Below are 26,293 nucleotides of genomic sequence, written 5' to 3' on the forward strand. Positions count from 1 at the left end.
TCTCTCTCTCCCTCTTCCCTCCCAGTGCTTACTCTCTTGCATGTGCGCTCTCTCTCTCTCTCTCTCTCTCTCTCTCTCTCTCTCAGATAAATAAAATTTTAAAAAAAAATTAAAAAGAAAAAAAACCTGTGTTGGATATGGACACAAAATTGGATTTGGGACCAGCATGTGATATTGGATATTAGGAGTCTTGTGAATTTTAATTCCTCATGATTCCAAACTGAAGCTAGAAAAGGGCTAAGAAGGGTGGACATTTTCCAAGTCTAAACAAATTATTAAGAACTCAGGAGCTGTGGAGAAAAAGGAACTTTCATGCACTGTTGGTGGGAATGTGAACTGGTGTAGCCCCTGTGGAAGACAGCATGCAGGTTCCTCAAAAAATCAAAAATAGAACTACCCTACTATCCAGTAATCGCACTACTGAGTATTTACCCAAAACAATACAAAAACACTCACTCAGAGGGATACACGCAGGGATACATCCCTTCGTTTACGGCAGCATTATTTACAACAGCCCAACTATGGAAGCAGCCCAAGTGTCCATTGATAGTTGAATGGATAAAGAAGATGTGACACACACACACACACACACACACACACACACACACACACACGAGTATTATTCAGCCATAAAAAATGAAATCTTGCCTTTTGCAGCAACATGAATGGAACTAGAGCATAATGCTAATAAGCAAAGTCAGGGAAAGAAATACCACACGATCTCACTCTAGTGTGGAATTTAAGAAACAAATCAAATGAGCAAAGGGGAAAAAAGAGAAAAAGACAAACCAAGAAACAGACTCTTTAACTACAGAGAACAAACCAGTGGTTACCAGAAGGGGAAGAAGAGGTAAATAGGGGATGGGGATTAACAGTACCCGAATCACAAAGGGCAGAAGAATGTACAGAGTTACTGAATCGCTACACTGCAGACCTGAAGCGAATAGAATACTGTATGTTAACTACTCTGGAGTTAAAATAAAAACTTAATAAAGAAGAAAGAATTCAGGAGCACCTCAAGAAGGAAATAAAGACCTGAAGTCACCTCTGAGTCTCTATACCCGGGAGAACAACCCCCCCAACCCCGCCCCAGAGGAAGACAGCGGCAGGCACAGGTGGTCAGGGAGGGACTCCCCAGTTAAGGGGATAGGGAAGCAGAGGCTTAAAGAAAATGAGCCATGTGAACATCTGGGGGAGGGAAGCCCTCCAGACAGAGGAAACAGACACGTCAGCTCTGAGTCAAGAAAGTGTTAGATGTGTTCAAAAAACAGCAAGAAGTCAGAGAGGCGGGGGTGGGGCGGGGGGGGGGCAACTGAAAGAAAACTCTAGGTGGACAAGGATGGGGGCAGGGAGAGGTAGTGGGAAGTGGCTGGACACTGGGTAGGTTTTGAAGGTCAAAAGCTGACAAGGTTGCTGACTGGTTGTGGAGGGCAGGGGAGGGAGGGAGGGAGGGCGGGGTCAAGGAGGATTCCACAGGACTGTAATAATCCTATTTACTGAGAGACTGGGGGAAAGTAGGTCTGAGCCCCATCCCCCCTCTGTGAATGTGCCTGCGCTTGGGGGGGGGTGGTCAAGAGTTACTTTGGAGGTGAAGTTTGTGATACCTAATATATCTCCAAGTAGAGATATCATTAAGTGCTTTTCTTTTTTATAGGACTCAAGTTCATCAAAGAGGCTGAACCCAGACCATCCAAGTCCTCAAGCCAGAAGTGGTATTTGGAGTGTGGAACTAACTGCACGAAGCCGCCTGGGGAATGAATGCAGAGACAGGAAGACCGTGCCCCCACATGACCCAAGGGCTCACAGGTCAGAATGGCCAGTGAGGTGGTCTGAAGAGTAAAGAAAGTTCCAAAGAGCGATCCACTGTGTCTAGAGCTGCAAATGGGCTGGCAAAGAGCGGGACAGAAAACTAAACATCCAATTTACCAAAGTGGAGGAGGTTGGGGATTGTGACAAGAGTTTTAGCGGAGGGATCCCTGGGTGGCGCAGCGGTTTAGCGCCTGCCTTTGGCCCAGGGCGCGATCCTGGAGACCCGGGATCGAATCCCACATCGGGCTCCCAGTGCATGGAGCCTGCTTCTCCCTCTGCCTGTGTGTATCTGCCTCTCTCTCTCTGTGACTATCATAAATAAAAAAAAATTAAAAAAAAAAATTAAAAAAAAAAAAGTTTTAGCGGAGCAATGGGGATAAGTGCCTATCAGAGTCCAAGAGCAAGGAGACAGAGAGACTATGGTGCAGCTATAAAGGAGAGCAGAGAAGTGGCTGCAACAACTCACCGGGACAGCAAGGGACTCTAAGACAGGCACTGTCACGAACCCATTTAATGCTGACAGTGCTGCTTTCTCCATGGTACCACCTGAGTCCCTGCTCAATTAGGCCCCTTTTAAGAACATTAAACGAGAGTTAAGAAGGGCTCCGTAAAGGAAGCGAAGCTACTCTGACTTCTGGCTCCTCGTCCGGTGTGCAAGTATTTCCCACATGCCAGGACTGGGTGAGTGAGACTGTCCAGACCCTACTTCCCACACAGCTTCCCTCCACCAGCTGATGACGCAGCCATAAATTAAGGGCCACGCTCTGCCAAGGAGCCTACAGGAGGAAACCCCAGGAGGTCCTGCTGAGCCAGGGCAGGCAGGCTTCCTGGAGAAGGCCCTGGGCGGGGCTGAACCTGAAGGTCAAGGACAGGAGAGGAAAAAGAGCAGGAGTAATCAAAGCAGGCACACCCTGGAGATCAGTGCAGACCTCCCCGGGGGCCCTGGGGACCCACTGAGGTACTCTAAAGCAGGAGCCTGTGTCAGGGAGGTCTGGCTGCAGTGTGGATTACAGATTGGGAAGAGGACACCCCTGGAGGCAGGAGACCACTTCCAAGGCAGGGTTGGGGGGGGGGCAGGGGGAGGGGCGGGTGTGTGACTACACTAAGAGAAGGAAATGGAAGGAAGCAGTGGACACAGAAAAGATTTCCCAGACTGTCAGAGCAGAGACCTGCCAACAGGCCCAGTGACCACCTGGATGTGGGGAGGCGGCACTACAAAGGCCAGCGGGTCCCAGCTCTACAAACACCACGTATTGGTGCAAGCTCACCCAGGCCTCACCCCCTGGCCGCTCAGCCTTACTGTGTACCTGCCTGTCCACTGTGACATTTATTGCCTCTCTCCCTTCCAACAGATGGGCCTTCTCTTCATTAATCCCACCAGTTCTCCACCGGGACACCAGTCATTTAATGGTGCTGGGAGCAAACTCCCTTTCCAAGTACATTTTCAACAAAGCCCCGGCACGTTGCTAAAAAACTCAAAATGAGACAACAGAAAATGAAAATAACACCTCTAAGGCTTAGAAATTTTAGAGTCCATTTTTAGCCAAAATCTGTGGCTTCTTTTACTGGGGAAAAAAAATTTTTTTTTCCTTTCCCTGTGATTGGTAAACAACCCCAGACTTAAAACTGTCCAAAATAATACGGAGCAAAACCCACAGAGCTCTACTAATTAACCAGTAAGGCCCACACCGTGTATGTACACATTCGATGACGTCTGTTGAGTTTTAAAAATAAAGGAAGGTTTGGGGCGCACATGGAAGAGTCTGGACTGTTTGCTCAGCTGAGGACAATGCAGAACATTCAGGAGTGGCTGACAACTACCCTGTAAGGAACCAATCACACTTTGTCCAGCTACTCCAAACACAGGTACAGCATGAGGTTCTTTTCTTCACCAGACCTAATATTACATATCAGGAATAAATGTCTCCAATTACTGAAGGCTACTGGATTTTTTTTTTTTTAATTCTGCCACTAAAAGCACTGAGGTTCTTTAGTATTTGTCCTGTTGTTCAAACAGTCTTAATTAGCAAATCTGCTATGAGCATGCAGAACTTAGTTTCATAAGGCTCTAGGAAATCAACCTGCCTGTTCTTGCTTCATAAAATGCCACAGGAAATTATAATCCTTTATGAATGTCATCACTGCAAACAGTGCTGAAATAAAGCGGTTTGTAAAAAGGCAGCCAAAATATTCTGTTCGGTTTGTTTGTTTGTTTCTCCCCTACAAATGTTTCTTGAAAGAGTCACAAGCGTTATTTTGAAATTTGCCTGTTTGGGTCACTACAAACAATCCTTAAAAAGCTCCAGGCTCTGCATGTATTTGCCACATAACAAACTTAGACACGCCTCCCTCACTTCTATTACCAACGGTCTCAGTGTGGCAGCTCAACTGCAAGGAGCACGGAACCATCTGCCTTTCTGATGAACTTCCCATCCAGCCTCTCTCTGAATTCTCACATCATGGAAGGCCTAGAATGTCAATCCTCAGAAGGGACTACAAAGAAGAAAATTTGGTGTGGAGAAATACAAAGAAATAAAAATAGGAATTTAATTTCTAACAAACAAACAAAAAAACCAAGAACGCTCTTCACTCTGCACACTTTTCATGCCGACACATAACATCAAAGGTGTTTTGAGACTTCAAGTACATTTTTATCTGAAGTGCAAAACATAACAATATAAGAGTATCAATCATAAGTACACAGCAAGATAAAACAGTAGCAGAGTAGACACTGATGCGCCCATCCCCCAGCTCAGTGATGGACCAGCGTCAGTGATCTAGGGCCTTCAGGAGCCCCTGCCTGCCTGTAGGACTTCTGTCACCAGAGATTTGTTTCGATGGTTTAACTATTTATAAATGTGATCATACAGTAGGTTTCATTTTATTTTAATCAGGGAATAATCTCATTTTTAACAAAGAAGGTCTTTTTTAAGGAGAGGTGGGATGTGGAAGGCTCAGTTCACCATGTTAAATTCAGATAGCCTTTTGCCGGTAACCCTTTAAGGTTCTTGGGTGAGCCTCAGAAGGGCATCCTAAGGAGAGTTACAGTAACTAGCGATACATACCCAATCATACATGTCCAACTTCCAAGCTTACCTTCTGCAGAATCTCTCATATTTGCAGAAGCAGAATCTGGCTCGCCTGTCTTCAGCTGCAGGTCGTCAGTTTTGTTTGCTTTGTTTTTACTTTCCTGGGATTTTTTCTTCCCTAAAATACAACATTTATTTATTTATTTACTTACTTACTCACTATTACCCTGAATTCTTGAAAAAGACAATTTCTAATCTAACGACAGCAGTTATCAGATCAGATTTCTAAAGAAAGGAACAAATGATGAATATGAATACTTTTGTCATGTCAGAGAAAAACAAAACAAAACCATAAACCCTGTATTTTGGGGCATTTATTCCCCTAACAAACTAATAGATCATCTATTCTAGAAAAGTTAAAAATACTGATGTCAGAGGAAAATGAGAGAGATACTTTCAATACCACCCAAATAAGGACTGGCAAGAGTCTGATGATTTGTAAGAAGCATACTGGGGAAAAATAAGGCGGTATAACTTGGGTCCCTTTTTGTTAAGATATGCTTATCCATAACTATCAAAGTGAAACACCAAAAGCAGGCTCCACTGAATTGCAAAGGATGCATATTGCGCAGTGGCTCAAATATCAAATGCAAAGTAATTATGAATAATTCACTGTCAAGCCGGCATGAATTCTGAGGGTCCCCAGGGACTCGACTCCAGGTCCAGTACAATTCGGGATTTCATTAACAACTGGAAGAATGGAATTCAGGAAACACTAACTGCATTCCAACCAATACCACAGAGTTCAGGAGGTAAGATTAAAATGCAATGCACCTCTGACAAACTGGAACAATGAGCTCAGGTCACCAAGATATTCAATATGGATAAGCAATTCTCTAGAAAAGCACTAACACTGGACGTTTGGCAGCTCAGTGTCTTTGGGATTTAACCAGAATTTGTGGCCCCCTTTTTTTTTTTAATTTTTCTTTTTTTTTTAATTCTAAGTTTCTTTTTCCTGGTAACTTGTTTTTCAGTTTCCAGATACAGAGCAGGGTACTCTTCATCCTCCCCAAACATTTCTTTCCCCTCCCGAAATGCTCTCCCCATCAGGCCTCACAGAGCTGTCCTTTCTCTTTCAGAACAAGCCTCTTGACACCTTTTTCTCTGAACTAGTAAAATGACAAACTGGAAACCACTCACTGCTCCTGGAAAACAGTATTCTCCATAACAGAACATCACTACAGAGGAGCAGAATTAACTAAAATATAGACAACACATGAAAATGAGGTGAGACACACAAATAACATTGAAAAGTTCATAACGGTTAAAAATGGAAACATCAATTATAAAGCAAATGCTAAATCCTAAAAAAAGCACCACCAGATTTTGATAAATACTGAAGAGATGAAACAAGGGGGGAAAGTACAAAAAAACTCAATAATCGGGCATTTAAATGGTCAGTCTTAAAAAGCAAATTCTAAAATACCATTTTAAATCCCTAGTTCTTCAGTCTGTTAAAAAAAAAAAAAAAAGATGCTTTGATGCTGTCATTATGTAAGAGCTCGCTCGGATAAATTCCTGGTAACACATCCATCCCTCGTTTCCAAAGGCATCTAAAATGGAACTCAGGACACAAACACTTTTCTGAAACCATATTCTGGTGGGAACAGAAGCCCGAGAGCTTCTAGGTGGGAGGATTATAATCCAATCCCCTCTGTAAAAGGGAAGGACACAAAAACACCTTTCACAGGGAAAGAAGTGACCTCCCCCTTGTAATTCTTTTTCCCTTTGTCACCCTAAGGGCACTAAACCTCAATCTGATGACAAGACTCCTGAGGAATTCAACTGTGCTTCAGCAAATTTGAATTCTATCGATTTTCAATCAGTTTTCTTATCCTCACCATGACAGACGCCCTTCCCTGTATGTGTTGCCCAGTCCATATTAGACTACTGGTGGCAAACACTACAAACATAAATGATTACTGGCTACTAACATATAGTTGCTCTAATGCTGCAGTTCATGTCTGTGGAAAACCACGTGAAGGACCCCTGGTGCTCTAGGTTGCTGAAGTCAAAAGTTATATTCCGAAAAGTTCCCTGGATCACAGACACAAAAGTGTTGTAAGACATCAGCGCCACCTCATATACCCCAAAGAGCCCAAGGAATGGCCCTTTCTTACCTCTAACTCTCTACTTTGTACAGGTCTGAGCTTTTGAAAGAAGTAAAAAATAGAGATGCCGTATAAACTTGACCTGTTATGGAAAAATCTTACATACATTTCAAAAAGTCACATTGGGAAATTTAATAGAAAAACAGATGTCAGTTTGTTGTAATACAATCCCGTACAAAAGCAACTCGAAGGGTTTCTGCAACCTCTCAAGTGCTATACAAAGCTGGTTAGCAGGTCTTCCAAAAACTGGCCTATCTGTAATCAGAATATTAAATAAGTGAAGTTTCTAGATTTATAATAAAACAGCACAACTGTAATGATACCATTCACCAATACGTATTCAGACTGAAATCACACAACTATCGAAAAGGCCAAAGCACTACTTGAAGTTTCATTCCTTGCCTAAAAGGATATTAAAACACCTTAGCTGATACTGAATGTCAGTTATATACTTCTGGACTCTCCAAACCTAATCAGTGAGAAGGGGCCCCCTCGCCCAACTCCAGGGGCCCTCTTTAAAAAACAAGACCAGGAAACCTTGATCCCCTGCCCTGTGAAGAGAAACCACCTGAAGCAGGGACATGAGCATCCTATGCAGAGGGCCACAGGCTGCCTGGGCGTTCCACGAATGATACCCTCTGTCGTGGGGCCTGTCTGATGCACTGGAGGGCGTTTAGCAACATCACTCGCCTCCACCCATGAGATGCCAATAGCATTCCAACTTTTAACTGTGAAAAGCCAAAGTCTCCAGACATGGCCAAATGTCCGGGAGGAGGGGGGCGGGGGAGGGGGGAGGCTCTCCCCAGGTTAAGAACCACTGGGCTGAACCAATACAATACTGGCCACGAAAGACATAATCGGGGCTCTGCAGTCTATATACTTAAGAATTTTTTTAAAGTATTGGAATATACTAGTAAACTAGTGATAAAAACAAAAGGACAATTAAACATACTCCCAAGTCCCTTTGGGGAACGCTGACAGACTTAGTTCATCCTGGAAATGAGTCTATCCTAATCTAATTCTCATTCACTCATGAGTTTGAGCTTAGCCGACACATGAAATGATCCTCACAATCCTAATCAGAACCACCTAACTAACCCTCGCATTACTTCCCATCAGGACCGTAGACTAGAGACGAAGGGGCTCTCAAAAACCACCTGTCCTGCCTGCTATTTTGAGAGAAAAATGAAGGCCAGGGCCCCAGAGGGACTAAATCATCGGTCTACGGGAGAACAGAAATGAGGGCCCAGGTGTCCCGACTTACACTTAGGCATGCTTGGCGTCACTCACAAAGCCAAACACTGCCATGACAGGGCGACAGGTGGGGGAGCCTGCTACATTTCCTTAAATGAGTAAACTTCTCTTCCTGATGGTTTCTATTCTACTTGTCATCCACAAAAAGGGAAAAACAAAAACAAGCCTAGAACCAACAACCACCTGTGAGGGCCCTGACCAAGGGGCACGGGGACTTGTCTGAGTCTGTGAGGCAGGAGGCGCCTCGGGAACCCGGCCGGCTGAGCCCGCTGGGAGCCTGGTAAGTACACGTGTGCACTTACCATCAGGTTCCTGAAGGGTCCTACATAGAAGCTACTGCCAGCTGCGTGCTCCACTTGGTCTAAACAAGAAAGATACAGGAATGAAACACCAGGAAAGTGAAATGGAAATGCCAACAAAGAACATAACGGGGGGACAGGACAAACCTCATGTATCTGAGGAAAAGAAATACACACACAGTTATGAAGAAAACGGAATGAAACAGAAGGAAAAGAGCAGTTACCTACTGCAGCAAGGTTCTCACGCACAAAAAAAAAAAAAAAAAAAAAAAAAAAAAAAAAATTTATCTTTAACTGTGTTCTCAGCCACTGACAGGAGGACCTGCTTGGTATACTTACTCTCAGGCCTGTACCACGCCTGCGCTGCAAAACAGATGTTCTTACCACTCACACACATTCTGCTGAAGACCCGGAAGTCCCCGTCCACGCCTCTCATCTTACAGATATCCAAGGACCAGAGACGGGAAGTCATCTGCCCAAGGTCACATCACTAAATTCGCCCCAGAGCCAGAATGAACCCCCAAGGATGATAATGCTCAAAGTGTTCTTGCTACTACATTTATGTAAGATCAGTAATAACACAATAAAAATATCATATTCTTTACAAAGCACTTTTTAAGAGAGATTTTATTACAGAGAAAGAACATGTGTGCACATGTGCATTGAGTGGGAGTAGGAGCAGAGAGAGAGAATTCCAAGCAGACTCCTGCTGAGCCATGGGGCTTGATCCCACAACCCTGAGATCAAGACCTGGGCTGAAAGCAAGAGTCAAATGCTCAACCAACCGAGCGACTCAGGCGCTCCCTACAAAGCACTTTCTTTTTTTAGAAAAAGATTTTGTTTATTTATTCATTAGACACAGAGAGAGGCAGAGACACAGGCAGAGGGAGAAGCAGGCTCCCTGCAGGGAGCCCGACGTGGGACTAGATCCCGGTCTCCAGGATCACGCCCTGGGCCAAAGGCAGGTGCTGAACCGCCGAGCCACCCAGGCTGCCCTACAAAGCATTTTCTATGCAGTTGGTTTGAAACCACTTGGTTTCAAGGGCAAATGAAAGGAAACTGCTAGAGACTTCCGCTGCATTTATAGAAAAGGAACAAGAATCAAATTGGAGTGCAGATCTTTTTCCCATTTCAATTTTACCTGATGTCAGACACACTGATCAGTCAATAGCACAGAACCTCGATCTAAGCAAATATGATTCACCACTACACAGTACCAATAAAATTGGGCTTTCTAGTGAAATAGCTACCATACAGAGAAGTCCAACAGTCATAATGACTACTTTTTTAAAGATAATGTCTAGCATTATACCTCCGGAGCCTGGGATGCAAGTTGCAAAATCAAAATTGCCTAAAGCATCACATAAATAATTTAACCTAGGTCTGGACTGTGTTCTACTGGTCTAATAAAACTGGTCAAACACTAGGAAATTCTAGAGAATAATGTTTCACTTAAAAATGCACAGGCTTTAGAGAAAACACAAAATTCTAGAAGGCGTGCTCAAGTTACATTAAAAATTCATCACAAGAGTGAAGGCTCACACATTTCGTGATTTAAGTGAATTAAATTTAGAACCCTATGTAACTCAACGTGCGCCACCTCCTCACTGGGGAGCGACCCAACTCCAAGGTATAAAAATCAGACTTCAGTGCTAGCCCACAGGAGCAGGCCTATCTGGGCTTTGCGTAGGGAGCTCACCACCTTTCTCAGATACACGGTTGATTGCACACCAGGTGAGGCCCCATCTCTGAGCCTTTACCACAAAAGGTCATGGAGAACATGAGCTGCCCTGAACAGGAGCCGCCACAAACTCCCCAGAAGAGCCCCCAGAGGAACCCCTGAAGGACAGGCTGTACCTGCTGCCTCCAGTGCCTCGCCTTTCACTGAGCCCTTCATCCCAGCAGCTGCTCCTCCATCCAAAACTACCCACTGGAGCCCTACTTTGCACGGTTACCCCTGGCCTCTTGACAACAAAACCCCCATTCGCCCCAGGTTCCCCTCTGCATCTGACAGTTTCATGGGCCTGAACAATCCTCAGATTCCCTCCCCCAGCCTTGTGACACCTCCATCTACCACCTCCTCCTTCTGTTAGCATTCTTTCATGAGATCCTCCTCTTCTCCCTGCCCTCCACCGAGAGGGTCCCTCAGAGGGAAGGTGAAGACTGGACGCTATCTACAAGGTTGAAGAAAGGCCAAGCCCAGAGCACATCTTAGAGAACAAAACAGTCATGGGACACGGGAACAATGGGCTTCATTAAAAGGGAAGAGAAGAACCTTAAGATTTGAAGAAGGAGCCTCAAAGGTGGCCTTATCTGCTCCCCAAACTCCACAAACATGCCTCTTGAAGCTTTATCTCATTATAGGAGTTGCCTAAAATCTCACAGCAAGTTGGTAGCAAAACCGGGACTTTCATTCCCATTCGATTTACTACTCTGTCCACTGTGTTCTAGAGGCCTTGCTATGAGTGATACTTTCTAGGCCCTAATTCTTTCACCCTTAAGGAAGATAATTAAGGGCGCCATCTGCACTGCAGGCAAGTTTGAGAAACTTATCATAAAAACAAAGTCGGCATACAGCTTTTCAAATTTCTGAAAGCAAGGCTGTAGCTTTTATGACAGCAGCACTCAGAACGCCAGCTTTAGGGGGAGGTCAGCATTCCACGGGCAAGGTGAAAGGTTTTGCTGGGAGAAAAGCATAAGGTTCAGGGGCGCCTGGCTGGCTCAGTCAGTTGGGCACACGACTCTTGATCTCAGGCACACGACTCTTGATCTCAGGGTTGTGAGTTCAAGCCCCACACTGGGCGTGAAGCCGACCTAAAATAATCAATTAAAAATATTAAAAGCATAAAGCTCATGTTAAATGACTTCTTTACAGGATTAAAACACATGCGTGCGTGCGCGCGCGGACACACACACAATCTATAACCGCAAAGTGAGAGGAAGGGGCATCGATGGATGACGGCAAAGTCACAGGCTGAGAGAATGATGGTGATGTTCGTGGGAGCTGGGAACGGGGGCAAAGAGTCAGACCCAGCACCGCCTTCTGTCTGGGGGTGGGTAATGTTCTGCAGTTGGTGTGAGGAGTACAGAGGAAAGAAGCTGGAAACATACGAAAACTACGTTTCCTACAGGAAAGTAACAGTCCATTTCAATTATTTTAATGTATGTTTAAAAAATCCAGAGGATGACGGGCTCAGTAGGGTCAGCAGAGGTCCCGGTCAGATCGAGCGGGTGCCTGGGCAGCTGGACTGAAGTGAGAGCAGAGCCTCGGAAACCATGGCCAGAGAGGCTCCCCCGGAGGTCAGCCCAGCAGCACCCGGACGGGGTGTGTCCATCAGCTGCTACAGCTGCCCAAGGGGACACTGGGGGAAGACGAGCCACTCCAAGCCCAGTCCCAGCGCTCCAGCTGTTTGCAAGAGAACATTATGAAGTGCAAGACGCCGTGCAGCAACTGGTTTTCATGAAAGTAACAGGCAATACGTTTTCTATATGTTTCTTTTATACTTAAAATAACTTTTACACTTAAAATAGCTTGAAAATGTACCTGACTGTAAAAAAAATTCTGTTAAGCAGCTTGGGCATGATTTCAACCTTTTTCTATAGTTAAACTCGCCAAGAGAGCTGTCTGTAATCCTGGAGGCAAATTATAAAAATAAAACCTCTCTGGTTTTAAGTTGCTCATAGTATTAAAACAGGACTCTAGGCTTTGCTTCCAACAGAAACAATGGAAAAGTTCTGGATTTTTCAGTGCCTCAGATCCCAGTGTAAATTCCTAGGATGCTTGCATCGCGTGCGGGGGGGGGGGGGGGGGGGGGGCACACAGTCTTTGCCCCTGTGGAGGGTCTGGCCCACAACTCTTCCACATGCTAGGCTGATGGAAGGAACAGCAAGGATCCCATCTGAAGAGAGCTTTTAATTTCTCTAAAAAAGGCTTTTAGTGGCTTTGTCTGGATAATTCCAAATACCAGAAAAGGCTCCCCAAATAAACTTTAATAAATTCAAATGAAGAAAGCATTAAATTTCCTTACGCTCTTTGGAACCTCAAAGTCTTGTGGCATGAATAAAATGATTTGAGAGACTAACTCAATACCTCTGAAACCTAAACAAGCTGCCAGCCTGTTCTACTTTGTAATTATTTTAATATCTAGGGTTCTTCTCATTGATCTTCAATAGCTTTTATTTTACAGGGGGAAAAAAAATGTATCTAAAGTCTGAAAACCATGCATATAAAATGTGAGTTGGCAACTACACATTAACTCCAGTTCCAGCGTCAGTCCCCTGAGGCCAAACGAACAGAGACGGGGAGCTAGGTAGGGAGGTGGTGTGTGGCCTGTGCCTGGCAACCCCCTAACACGGAGCACTCGGCCACACCCTAGAGTACTGGTTATCCTCGGCTAAAGGGAAAGACATTTCTGATAAATTTTACAATGCTACATCCTGATGAATTTAACTGTGAAACTGAGATTAAAAATACTTTCAGGAAGTAAAATCTAGATATAAATCTTGGAGAGAATACACAAAGACAACACTTAAAATCATCATCTACATTTGTTTCCCCAAAAATGCTCAGAGAAACAGCAGTCAAGCCATACCACCAATGAAGGTATGATACCTGTTTATGTGTTCGTATTTTCTAATTTTTCTAGGTGGACATTTGGTTATATTGTGCAAAAAACAAATGAATAAATTATCTCTGAAAGAAATACCTAACAAAGGGAAAATTAACGAGGCAACTGAAAACGGCCACTATTGGTTGAGATTAATATACGCAATTTTATAACAGTATAATTTGGAAAAGGTCTCAATGGTCTACTCTGCCTACACAGCAGAAAGGCCTGAGGTGCTCCCTCTGTTCCCTATCTCCTACCTGTATAGCTTAGTCTAAGTGTCTAGAAAAAAAATCAACATTCACAACAGATACACAGTTAAAGGGGGTGTAAAACAGAAAAGACACTAGTAAACAGCCGACACTGCTCAAGCATTCCTGTTTACCGATGCTAACCTCCTGGAGGGTCGTTTCAACTCTTCTTCCCTGTGCATCACGTTTACTACAAACAAAAATTTAACTTCCCTCCTCCTTTTGAGCAGCCATGCGCTTGTATTCTTTTTCTTGTTTTACCGCACTTGCTTATTTTTATCCATCATTATTTAAATCAAAAGTATAATTTAAATAACCATACTGAATGCCTCCCAGGTATAAACAAAGGGTCAATGTGCTGGCAGGCACCCGTGATAATCATGAGAGTACTGTTTCCTGGCTTTTATTTTGCTTCTCCTGAAAGTGTGAAATTAATGTGCCACGTTTTGATAGAGCTTTAAGAAACAGATTATAAAAATGAGACAATCTACAGAGACTCTAAACTATTCATCATTTGGATCTACCATGGGATACTTATTTTTATTCCAGTATAATTTTTAAGACTATCCATCACTACTGCTAAGCAATCTCATTCTCTTCTTTCTGAGACCTCAACTGTCTTCTGGCCTCCTCTACATCTGCGGATGTACCTCTATCAGAGCTTATAAACAGATGCATCACCACTCCACCAGGGAAGAGCTTGGGCCTCTGGAGACTTTTATGCATGCGCACAGACCAGCATACATTTGCCCACTCTGATAACTCAGAATGGTGTCTTTCAGACTCAAGCAGAGAAGGAACTAAAATGTATTCTCCTCATAATTATTTTTTAAGACACAAATTACATTTAAATTCAAGATTTTTTCTAAGATCTGCATCTAAAAACAAGATCATACCAGATAATACAACTCACACTCAGATGCACTGGCCTGTTATCAGAGCTCAATTCTTGCAAGATTAGAATTTTTCCTCTACACACTTTGTAAAGTTTCTGGAACCATGGTGAAGCAGAAGTATTTTGATTTTTCTGGGGTGCCTATTATCCACAAAGCACTCTGTTAAGAGCTATGGGGAATACATATATATATATATATATATTTGTGTGTGTGTGTGTGTGTGTATATATATATATAGATAGATATAGATATAGCTACAGATATAGCAGATATGACTACAAAGCTGTCTGCCCCAAAGGATTTAAAGTTGAAGTTATACCCAACTTTGTGAAAAGCAAGTCCCTTTGCAGAAAGGCCCTACCTGATGTCAACAAGAAGCAAATATTGAATAGAAAAGATGTTCAAGAGAATCTGAATCTCATTAAAAATAAAAAGAAGGGAGAGGAAAGAAGAGGGAGGAAGAAAACAGGAAGGAAGGAAAAAGGCAGGCCAGGGAGGTGGGGAGAGGGAAGGGATAAAGTAAATCTCCATCCAGCCAGGTAAAGCAAGGACGCAGGCCAGCTGGGGTCCTCCTCAGGAGAGCAGCTGTGGAACCCCAGCACTGACAGGACTATGCCTGCCACATTATCCTGAGTTGATGCTTCTCTCTTTCACCAACACGGGGGTAAAATAACGCCCCCCAGGGAACAAAGAAGCCTAGGAGCAAGGTCTCACCAAGGACTAGGATTTTAAACTGCTGCCTCCTAGGCTCCCTCTCATGCCAGTCACTCATTTCACCTGCTCCCAAAAGGTCCCTGTGGCCCCAAAGTCATAATCTTTCCTGAAAAGAGCTGGCCCCAAAGTGTTGGGGTGGTACTCTGAATAAAACAGGTTCTCCAGGGACACAAACCCAGAAAAACTGAAAGTCACAAAACTAAATCTATATTATATTGTGCAGCCTTGGGCCATGATCTGATCAAGGAGACACCATCCCGGTTAAGGCAGACAGGAACTATAATAGACACTAGTGACAACTACCTGATACAGGAATCAGGAGGAGTAAATCAGACAATGCATGAAAAGAACTTTGCACAGTGCCTGACACAGACCCAACTGATTCAATAGAATCAATTGTTTGTAAGGATTACCCACAGTAGATTCTACTAAACAAATTACAGAAACCCCATGCCTACAAGCCTAAATTGTCAGCATATGTTCCTTCTTAGGAAGACAATGACATTCTGCTTCCATTAACAATTCCAAATTCATCCATTTGTTTTGTTCATTTGTTCTCCAGTGATTCCCACGATCCCACCCAGATATCACTATGAAGATGTACATGTCCAATGAGGACACAAGTTCAAACACTCACTAATGCCCCCACCAATATATAGTAATGCTCTAACAGAAGCTCTGAGTAGATTTCAGCTTTTTAAATCTTTAACCTACTGATTTTATTACTTCTCACCAACTGTCTAAACATAACAGCTCACTTAGTGGTTTCTTAATCTTTTGGGAAATCTCTGAAAGTCAGGCAACACACCTAAGGCTCCTCCTCTCCAGGTAATCAGAAAGAGACACAACCATTCTAGGAGACTCACGGACCTCTGTGTCACAGAGTCCAGCTGTAAGTTCACCACACATGAGTACTGAGGGGTGTACCTGTATGATTCCCCAAAACAGACCCCAATCCTTAGAGCGTTCAATAAAAATGGTGCACAGCAAATCAGGACATCTGTTTCCTTAAAAAGGTTCTTTTCCTTTAAAGTCGGTATTGTTGGCTTCATCGGTAACTTGTAAGAAAATGGCTCTTTCACATTTTTGTTTTTTCCTGACTGCACATCCAGAAACATGTAAAATTACAGATTTCCTAATCTGGCATGTGCAGCATGGAAATTGCTCCCACAGTTACCTTCTGGGTTGTCTGATAATATCTAAGGAAATGTATCCAAAATTCATCCAAAATGTCAACCACACAAAATTCGGTCACAACAGCATGGTAGTCATAAGTGGTTTGGACCACACAGGTAAAACAGAAGAACAGAAGAAAACAGTAAACCTTCATTTGGGCAACAAGCAAACAGTCAAACATGTTTACTTCTGCCCAGGCACATGCAAGAAATCAAATTCCAGGAGCTATCTAATCCACCAATCTATGTAACCACAGGTGTCCCAGTTTGAGTAACTAACTAGTAAAACAAGACAGCTTTTAAGAGAGAAGCAGGTCTCTAGCACAGGAGGAGTTCTCTGATGCCACGATGTGTACCTAGATGCAGATCCAAAGACTGTCTTAGCTCTTACCTATTTTCAATCTACTTAATTCACTTTATGTCATCAAACCAAAATAAGCTGTTAGATGACGTTGGAACTATTCCTTTAATTTTTCGGAAGTGCCACAATAAGCCAAAGAATGGAGAGAGTTACCACAGAGCTAATTTTGCCAGTGCCCACCAATTAAAATGGGATGGAACAAGGTCAGTGTGCCGGACGTATTCCTCCTACAAGGCTCTCATTTAATGCTCAGTGCAATCCTGCAAGGCAGCTCTCATCCCCACTTTACAGACTTGTAAACTGAAGATCAAGACTTTAGAATAACCTGTCCAAAGTCATCCTATTAACCGGTGGAGCTGGGATATGAATCGGGCCTCATACTTCCAAGCTCCCAGAACTCAAACGTATAGCTGGGTCAGCAGTCTTTCCCTTCTCTCCTCCTCACAACAGAGACACAACGCACCTTTCAGGCTCATTTTAAACAGTCTATCCATTTCCAAAGTACTGGTCATGTTGTATTTAATAGAGAAGCAATAATGAAACTCAGGCAATATACTCATGTATACTGTGTATTTCTTTAGCACAGAAACTGGAAATTGGAGGGAGCACTGACCTAATCATTCTCTGTGAAAACAAAGCTTACCAATTCTGTGTACTTTCTGACAACTGCCCATGAGATTTGGGGAATCCTCTCACTCTAAAACTGAAGAGGGCCAGAAAGAGTGGTAAGCATTACTTTTTCTCGATTTAATATTTTCTACACTTTAGTGCAACCACAAATTGAATTGATCTTGGCACACACGCAGCAATTTACATTTTATATCCTCCATTCTTGAATGTATAATTTTGATGGGATCAAAACTACAAATATCAAGCTTAACACCCAAATTGATCTTGTTATCAACTACATGATCACAAGCAGCAAGGAAGATACTTCCTGTGACAATATATTTAGAAACTAATCAAACTGCTTAACCAAGCAAATTTGGGATTTTAACCCTCTTGTTCAAAAATCCAACCAAGATTGAGACTGTATCTAATTATTTCTTTTTATTATTTGTTTGGAATGCCAATGAGAGGAAAACTGTAACTTCAACTCCAAGGTTAATCCTACAAAAATTATAATCCGCAAATTATAACTGCAGGAGGAGAGTGTCCCATGTGCAAACAGCCAGCACCACGCTGCCTGCAGCATAAACCTGGTAGAGAGGAAATGTCGACTTCGGTCTGTGCTGATGCCAACATTAATATGCTCACAGAGAAGGTACCGCCAGAGGCAGGAGGTGGAGGTGGAAGGCCTCATTCCTCACAGGGATCCTCAGACATCCTGCCTAAAACCAGCAGTCACTTGACTACACAGAGAAACGTGGTCTAAAAATCTCATGTTAAAAACAAAAATACAGAACCAGAAAGGCATATTCTACACCTCCAACTGGCAAGAGAATGAAAACTGAAATGAAAAAGTCAAACAGTAAAAAATAAATAAATAAAAAAATAACAAAAGGCACAGGAATTTGCATTGTTGCCCATTCTAAACTGCACTGCAACTTCAAACACTGCATAGGATTGGTTTTGGGGTTCTAAACAGGGGTGAACAAACCAGTTTGTCTTCATTTTTGTGGCATGCTGTGGCTCAGGAAATCTACAAAAGACTGCCCCAATAAGAAGGATTAGAAGTACAAGGGGAAAGACTATTTATCACCTCAGCTTTAAGAGAAATGGGGGGGGGGGGGGGGGCGGGGGCAGTAGCCTAAGTAGGTACTTACTGGTTTTCTTTTTAACCAAAGCAAAGATAATTCTCCACAACTACATATAACATACAGTAGTTAATTTACTAAGGATGAAATTAGTTTTGGGTCATTCAGACACATTAAATTAATTATTAAGAACATATAAAATGGAAATGTTTTCCAAGTATCAAATTAGCAAACATTTTAGATGTCCTAACCTCAGAAACTAGTGTTGTTATATGTCACACACATACAGTATCATTATTTTATCATTAGAATAAATCTCTGGCTTCCAAAACTACTTAAAGACTGTGTACATTAAAATATATTGATATATAATACTTAAAATAACTATACATGTACCAGCTTAGTATGAAAATTCCCATCATAAAATATTTCTAACTTTCAGGGTCTTGCCCACAAAAATGGGAAGAGGAACTAGTTACAGCAGAGGGTTGAGAATGCTGAGAATTTTCATCTTGCCCATAATCCCTCAGAACATTTTCTTAATTGTATGTCCCAAGTTTTAACCTTTTAAAACAAAGCTATCTCCTAATACTTAGGGGAAAGGATAGAACAGAAAGGAAATTGCTTTTGGAAAATGAAAGCATGGATCACTAGGCGGCGGAGGTTCTGTCCAGTTGGCCCTGTGTTTGAGGCATGGGGGTGGAGCGTTCATGACCTCAGTTAAAGACTAAATCTTTAAGAAATGGAGTAAAAACAAAACAAAACAAAACAAAACAAAACAAACCACTCTTATTAAAAGCTTGAAATAGAAAAGGCCATATTACATTTTGCTACAAATTCAAGAAGTTTCAAAAAAGTTTCAACACTTTTTACATATTCCAAAGACTCTACAGCAGGGTAAATACAATTAAGGAATCAACCCCTGCCCCTCATGAGGAAAAATCACTAGTGCACAAAGGCAGGTTAGGGCAGCTCCTTCCTCCTTGTTTTTTTTCATGCTTTTCCTCCTGAATGAGTCAAGCCCCTAGAATAGGAACTGCTTTAAGAGCAAACAAAACCTCTTAACAAAGTGCTGCTTCTAACAGTTCAAATGAGCTCCAGTTAAAGGAACAGATAAAAAATTAAAGAGCCAACAGCCCCCCCAATAAACACTTTGACAAAACAAAAAGACAAAATCCCTACCATTTTTTGGTGTCACATCATAAGAGTGATAGAAACTAGCAAGCATGATTTATTCCACAGCAAATCAGCACTGCACTTACCACCTGTTTCTACACCTAACTTCTGGAGTGTATGTAAATTAAAGTATGTTCATGATCTGTAACATTCAGCTTAAGAGTTTCCAAAATTTTATTGTAGTCAGTGGAATAGTCCAGTTATTCTCAACACAATAACACTGGTACCGGGCAGCCCGGGTGGCTCGGCGGTTTAGCGCCGCCTTCAGCCCAGGGCGTGATCCTGGAGACCTGGGATCCAGTCCCAGCTCGCGCTCCCTGCATGGAGCCTGCTTCTCCCTCTCTGCCTGTGTCTCTGCCTCTCTCTCTGTGTGTCTCAAATAAAATTAAAAAAAAAAAAAAAAAAGAACACTGGTACAGAGAAGGAAGCCCAACATCACGGTCTTCTTGAAATCACCAGGAAGACGAAGCACAAGAGCTCCCTGGTCCTAGAAGTGCCTTCCCCTGCCGTCCGCACTGCAGAGGGACTTAGGCCAGGCCAATGTCTCACTCTGAGGCTTCTAAACAGATTTCAAAAATAACATAAAACTTAAGAAAAACGAAATATTCAGAAGAAGCCCAAACCAACAAATGCCATTAAAAAAACACTTAACAGACGAAGGCTAACAAGGGACAAAAATGTAATCTAACAGTGTTTTTAAGAACTGTTTCTTTGAGGTGCTCAAAGGAATACAATAAATCTATTCAATCCATAAACCCCCAAGGCAAAAATAACTGAAGGCATTAGTTCTCACCATAAGTTAGCTTTCTAATACCAAAGGCTTCATTTAATCACACTGCCTTATTATTTAGGATTAAAGTGGGCAATTCTACAGTGAGCAGTGAAAATTCATCTTGGCTAATTAGTGGAGCCTTATAAAACACTGCTACTTACTCAGTATGACTGTCCTACTCAGAAACATTATGAATAAAAACTGGAGTTAGGCAAACAAGACGAAGCCAAATAACGTAGGAGCCAGGTGGACTTGGGCCAACCATGTAAAGGGGGATCAGGAGCCTCCTGACCTTGCAGCACTACGAGCAGGGAGCATCGTCAACGCTGTAGATGGAGCACTAAGCACAGCGCCAGGCACACGTGAGACATGCCAACGAGTAACTGCTGTTCACGCTCACCCTCAACAGAAAGCAATGATCCATCACAGAGTGATAGGATGTGCAGGAAGTGTCCAATCACGAGATGTGTCCGCATCACAATATACCATAAGGAATGAATTCAACCCAGAACTCTTGTATCGCCTGACACTGGTTTAATCGGAGCGCTAATAAAGAAAAACAGCTGCTTTCAGTATTCATCATTCTCACTCCGAGGAACAACAGTAGCCTTTCCGAGTAACTCTCGCTTCTCTTGTCATTCACATTCCCTGAACTGTGTCAGCCAAATTATTAAGATTAATGAAATCAAACTTTAGAACTGTCCTTGGCAGCCTGTGAAATATGAACAGGTCACATGAGTGCCAACACGACCAGGCTAGCCTAGCCTAGCCTATCTGCAACCCCAACTGGCCGACCTTTCTTTCAGCCTAACGTATGGAGAACGTGCGTCACGGTGCCCTGGGAGTGTTCACCCAAGTCCTCACTTCTTCACAGGCAGCCTCAATAAACTCCTTTCTGTAATTCTACTAAGTTCATGTGTGTAACAGCCCCTCTGTAAACCAGAACAGGAAACCACCTAGGGAAAGGAAGCACTCAATGAGTTTTAAAAACAATTAATCCATAATTCTGAAAAAAGAACTTAGTACTCCTATTTAGGGAAAGCACAGAAGATTGCATTTGGTTTCTGTTTACTTTCAAATTACAACCAAATTTTTAAAAAATCAACTAAACGAGTTGGTACCCACTACATTAAAGGTCTCACATTTTTTCTTTTAGAAAATTTAATCATGATCAAACCTATTTTCTGCATTTGGCTCACCTTCCAATTTACATATGAACAGGAGAATCAGAATAACAGCCTAACTATATACTCAATCACAATGCTTAAAGCAGTTTTTAATCATCGCATGTATCGGGATTTTTCCCAAGTTCATCCACTGAACTACAGTTGAAAAATGCACAAAATGCTTTGAAAAATTTTAGTAAATCCATATAATTTCCCTATGAATAAGTTATACACAGCAAACATCAAAGGCACAAAACTACTTAGCAATTTATTACCTAAATTTGAAGTCAGAAAAGCATCAGAAGTAGAATTAGAAATCAAAAAAAAAAAAAAAAATCCCATCTCCTACTGCTGAAAAAATATCAAAACTGTATCAAGCTTTTATTTTTTAAAAAAGACTTTATTAATTTATTTATTCATGAGAGACACAGAGAGAGGCAGAGACACAGGCAGAAAGAGAAGTAGGCTCCATGCAGGGAGCCCGCCGCGGGGCTCGATCCCAGGACTCCAGGATCACGCCCTGGGCCAAAGGCAGACGCTCAACTGCTGAACCACCCCGGCATCCCTGTATCAAGCTTTAAAAAACAGAGCACCACCACAGCAGCGTGGATCAACCTGGCAGGCAACCATCAGAGATGGGACCCAACACTCTGCAAAGGCCAACACTCAGCGAGAGGGAAGTGAAAGCTACAGTGGGAACCAACCAAGACACTGCTCTCTTGGGTCCAACCCGACAGGTTAGTGCTGGGGCAGCATTTCCACAGGAACGTCACGACCTCCAACCACCCCACGCCCCGCTCCAGCACCTGTGAACCAGAACCACTGCAGAGTGTCCTACAAGGAAGGGGGCACAGGACCTGCCCAACAGGTGCCCAGAAGGTTCAGGGCCCAAGGGCCTCACCCTCAGGCACCACGGCCAGGCCTCTGCCCTTCAGCTTTGGCCAAGGAGCCACAAAAAGAGCCGTCGGCGGCGGCTGCTATGGGAGACTAGCAAACACCACCAAAGCACCCGTTCTCAGCTTGCATCCTGTAATCCTAACTTTAAAGGGAACTGGTGTTGTCATATCTGCTGCTGCAGCCCACCCCATGGACAAGCGGACAAAAAGCAGCATATCCTGTAGAAGAAAAAGCATAGAAAACCTGGGCTCAAGTTCTGACTCTGCCATCCACCAGCCGTGAGTTCCGACAGTTTCACCAAGCTGGCCAAGTGTCCATCTCCTCATCTGGAGGTGGTGTGCGCACCACAGCAGCAGAGGCTGCGCGGAACACCCACGGGAGAGTGCCCAGCACTGCTCCAGGCTCCTGACCCCGCCCGGCTGGAGCACCGCACACCTCTGTCCCCGAGCACCCTCTCCACTGCCACCAGAGCCTCCTGCTGCACCTGTCTTCTACCTGTTGTCCAGCAGGGACCTGTGACCTCCCATGTCCCTCCAAGTTTTTCCTTCCCCAGCTCGTACAAGGTCCTTCCTTCTTCTCTTCCTCAGAATCCTTCACAGGAGTCCTCCCCCACCGTGTTCTGCTTTGTCACTGCAATGCAGCATCATGTCCCCTCCCAAGGGGTTCCTGCCTACCCCTTCCTACCATGGGCCCCAAACACACATAAACTCGAATACCTAGGAAGCCTGACCTGCACCGAGCTACATTAAGATGGGCGGTAAGCTCCTCCCTGGACCTTTTCCCTCCCAATCCAGCCACTGAGTGCAGCGCCTGGTAGAGAAGGGGCCTGTGCGTCCATTTGGAGACCTGAGTTTCATGATACAAAACCCACGCAAGTGTGGGTTTCTAGGTGGCCCCCCCAATGCCTCCTCCCCTACCTGAGCAATAAACCGCCCAAAGTGCTGAGAGAACATCCAGATCGGTCCCTCTTCCTGGAGCTGAGCGGGGGCCCACCCCTGCGCCACTCATGTCACGGCTTCTGAAAGGCCATCCCTGGCTACCCACATCCACCGCCCCACCAGCTCACACACACGTTCCAGACTCACACTGTTCATCTAGCTGACCATCCCCCTGCTCCCTGGGGCGTACGCTCCGTGACGGTGGGAACACTGGCCACTCCAGTTCTCGGCTGGAACCTCAGCATCTAGCACAGTGTCAGACACGGACCGGCAAATGCCTGTGAGAGGCCGAGGGGGGACCCTCCAGATATCTGCCGCCACTCCTCTCTGACAGTCCCCCAAGGCTCCTCTCCACCTTCGGAATGCCCCCGTCTCGCCACCCTTTCTACTAAAGAGACGACCCAGCGCCCCAGCCAAGCTCTCCCTCCTCTTGGCATCCGGAGCCCTTGTTGCCCACACCAGCAGGTCAGCACTTACTTTTTTCCCCTTAAACTGCCACAGAGCTATCATTCTGCACACAGATCTCCTACCTCCCTAACTTGACTCTTAAGTGCGTGTAGGCTCCGTCACCTTTGGAGAAGCAAGCCTTTCCAAATATGTGCAACTAAAGAAAGCGCAGGTGCTCTTCACAGTACCAAGGTGCTTTATTTGAACGACTCTGATTACAGAGACGCACGGAACATTTCCTCTTTAAGTTGATTATAATTTAACTGTTCTGTGATGACTACAAATCACCTCCACAGATACTATAAACTAGCTGGCAGTCTCAGGGACTACTTACACTTTCTATAAAGGATCATCTAAAAGCTCTCAAGTAACCCGAAGGAGCTACACTCTTCACAAGGCACCGCCAGTTTGGTTATAAACCGCCTTCTTTACCGTCCAGCTCCCAGCTATAAAAACTATCTGCTGCTATAAATAATTCCTCTGTCTCTAATTTGCTGTGAATGGGAAAGTCAGTAGGTGAGAAGGAGGCCAAAAATCAAGGTGAAGTGGCACAGTGCGAGGTTCCGCCAAGGGAAAGGAGAATGGAGGGGTCCGCTGCTGGTTCTGGGCTTAGAGAAATCCTCCATAATTACCGACTGATTAAATGAGTCACAGACTCAAGAGTTCCTCTGCAAGAAACACCAACTGTCAGCTACCCCCCTGCATCAGGCAGCACTTACTGTTAACAATGGTCCTGGCACGTGGCACTGAGCTCTTTCTCATTCTTTCCTTTGCTCTTGACAGCAACCCCATGAGGTTAGGTGGCACAGAGACCGTGCCATGTTAGGACACTCGTTTTTAAAGCTATGGACACTGTACACCCCAGAAAGGTGACATACTTCCCCAGTCACACACCTGAGGGAAACCCAGGACTCCTGTGTCTTACATTCCTTCCACTAAGCCCGTCTGTATGAGCCACTATTGTTTTCTTAGGGCTCAGGTAAGGACTTTAGGTAAGGCTCTCCCGTAGCCAGGAGACAGCAGTGCAACGCCACATTCTAACAGTGTTTTTAAGAACTGTTTCTTTGAGGTGCTCAAAGGAATACAATAAATCTATTCAATCCCATAAACCCCAAGGCAAAAATAACTGAAGGCATTAGTTCTCACCATAAGTTAGCTTTCTAATACCAAAGGCTTCATTTAATCACACTGCCTTATTATTTAGGATTAAAGTGGGCAATTCTACAGTGAGCAGTGAAAATTCATCTTGGCTAATTAGTGGAGCCTTATAAAACACTGCTACTTACTCAGTATGACTGTCCTACTCAGAAACATTATGAATAAAAACTGGAGTTAGGCAAACAAGACGAAGCCAAATAACGTAGGAGCCAGGTGGACTTGGGCCAACCATGTAAAGGGGGATCAGGAGCCTCCTGACCTTGCAGCACTACGAGCAGGGAGCATCGTCAACGCTGTAGATGGAGCACTAAGCACAGCGCCAGGCACACGTGAGACATGCCAACGAGTAACTGCTGTTCACGCTCACCCTCAACAGAAAGCAATGATCCATCACAGAGTGATAGGATGTGCAGGAAGTGTCCAATCACGAGATGTGTCCGCATCACAATATACCATAAGGAATGAATTCAACCCAGAACTCTTGTATCGCCTGACACTGGTTTAATCGGAGCGCTAATAAAGAAAAACAGCTGCTTTCAGTATTCATCATTCTCACTCCGAGGAACAACAGTAGCCTTTCCGAGTAACTCTCGCTTCTCTTGTCATTCACATTCCCTGAACTGTGTCAGCCAAATTATTAAGATTAATGAAATCAAACTTTAGAACTGTCCTTGGCAGCCTGTGAAATATGAACAGGTCACATGAGTGCCAACACGACCAGGCTAGCCTAGCCTAGCCTATCTGCAACCCCAACTGGCCGACCTTTCTTTCAGCCTAACGTATGGAGAACGTGCGTCACGGTGCCCTGGGAGTGTTCACCCAAGTCCTCACTTCTTCACAGGCAGCCTCAATAAACTCCTTTCTGTAATTCTACTAAGTTCATGTGTGTAACAGCCCCTCTGTAAACCAGAACAGGAAACCACCTAGGGAAAGGAAGCACTCAATGAGTTTTAAAAACAATTAATCCATAATTCTGAAAAAAGAACTTAGTACTCCTATTTAGGGAAAGCACAGAAGATTGCATTTGGTTTCTGTTTACTTTCAAATTACAACCAAATTTTTAAAAAATCAACTAAACGAGTTGGTACCCACTACATTAAAGGTCTCACATTTTTTCTTTTAGAAAATTTAATCATGATCAAACCTATTTTCTGCATTTGGCTCACCTTCCAATTTACATATGAACAGGAGAATCAGAATAACAGCCTAACTATATACTCAATCACAATGCTTAAAGCAGTTTTTAATCATCGCATGTATCGGGATTTTTCCCAAGTTCATCCACTGAACTACAGTTGAAAAATGCACAAAATGCTTTGAAAAATTTTAGTAAATCCATATAATTTCCCTATGAATAAGTTATACACAGCAAACATCAAAGGCACAAAACTACTTAGCAATTTATTACCTAAATTTGAAGTCAGAAAAGCATCAGAAGTAGAATTAGAAATCAAAAAAAAAAAAAAAATCCCATCT

At 43.7% G+C, this 26,293-nt stretch overlaps 1 protein-coding gene across 6 annotated transcripts in view; it reads right to left on the reverse strand.

Moving 5' to 3' along the window:
- The window catches only part of PRDM2 (PR/SET domain 2), a 125,475-nt gene that overhangs the window by 39,338 nt on the left and 59,844 nt on the right, over positions 1 to 26,293 (reverse strand). For 5 of the 6 annotated variants that reach the window (XM_041767603.1, XM_041767607.1, XM_041767606.1 and 2 more), the window contains one exon: positions 4,906 to 5,016. In XM_041767603.1, the coding sequence (XP_041623537.1) occupies positions 4,906 to 5,016 (111 nt within the window). Of the gene's footprint in view, positions 1 to 4,905; positions 5,017 to 8,565; positions 8,625 to 26,293 lie in introns of all 6 variants that reach the window. The other variant, XM_041767608.1, reaches the window with a different exon arrangement.

Source organism: Vulpes lagopus, chromosome 8 (assembly GCF_018345385.1).
Source record: "Vulpes lagopus strain Blue_001 chromosome 8, ASM1834538v1, whole genome shotgun sequence".
NCBI classification, from domain to species: domain Eukaryota; kingdom Metazoa; phylum Chordata; class Mammalia; order Carnivora; family Canidae; genus Vulpes; species Vulpes lagopus.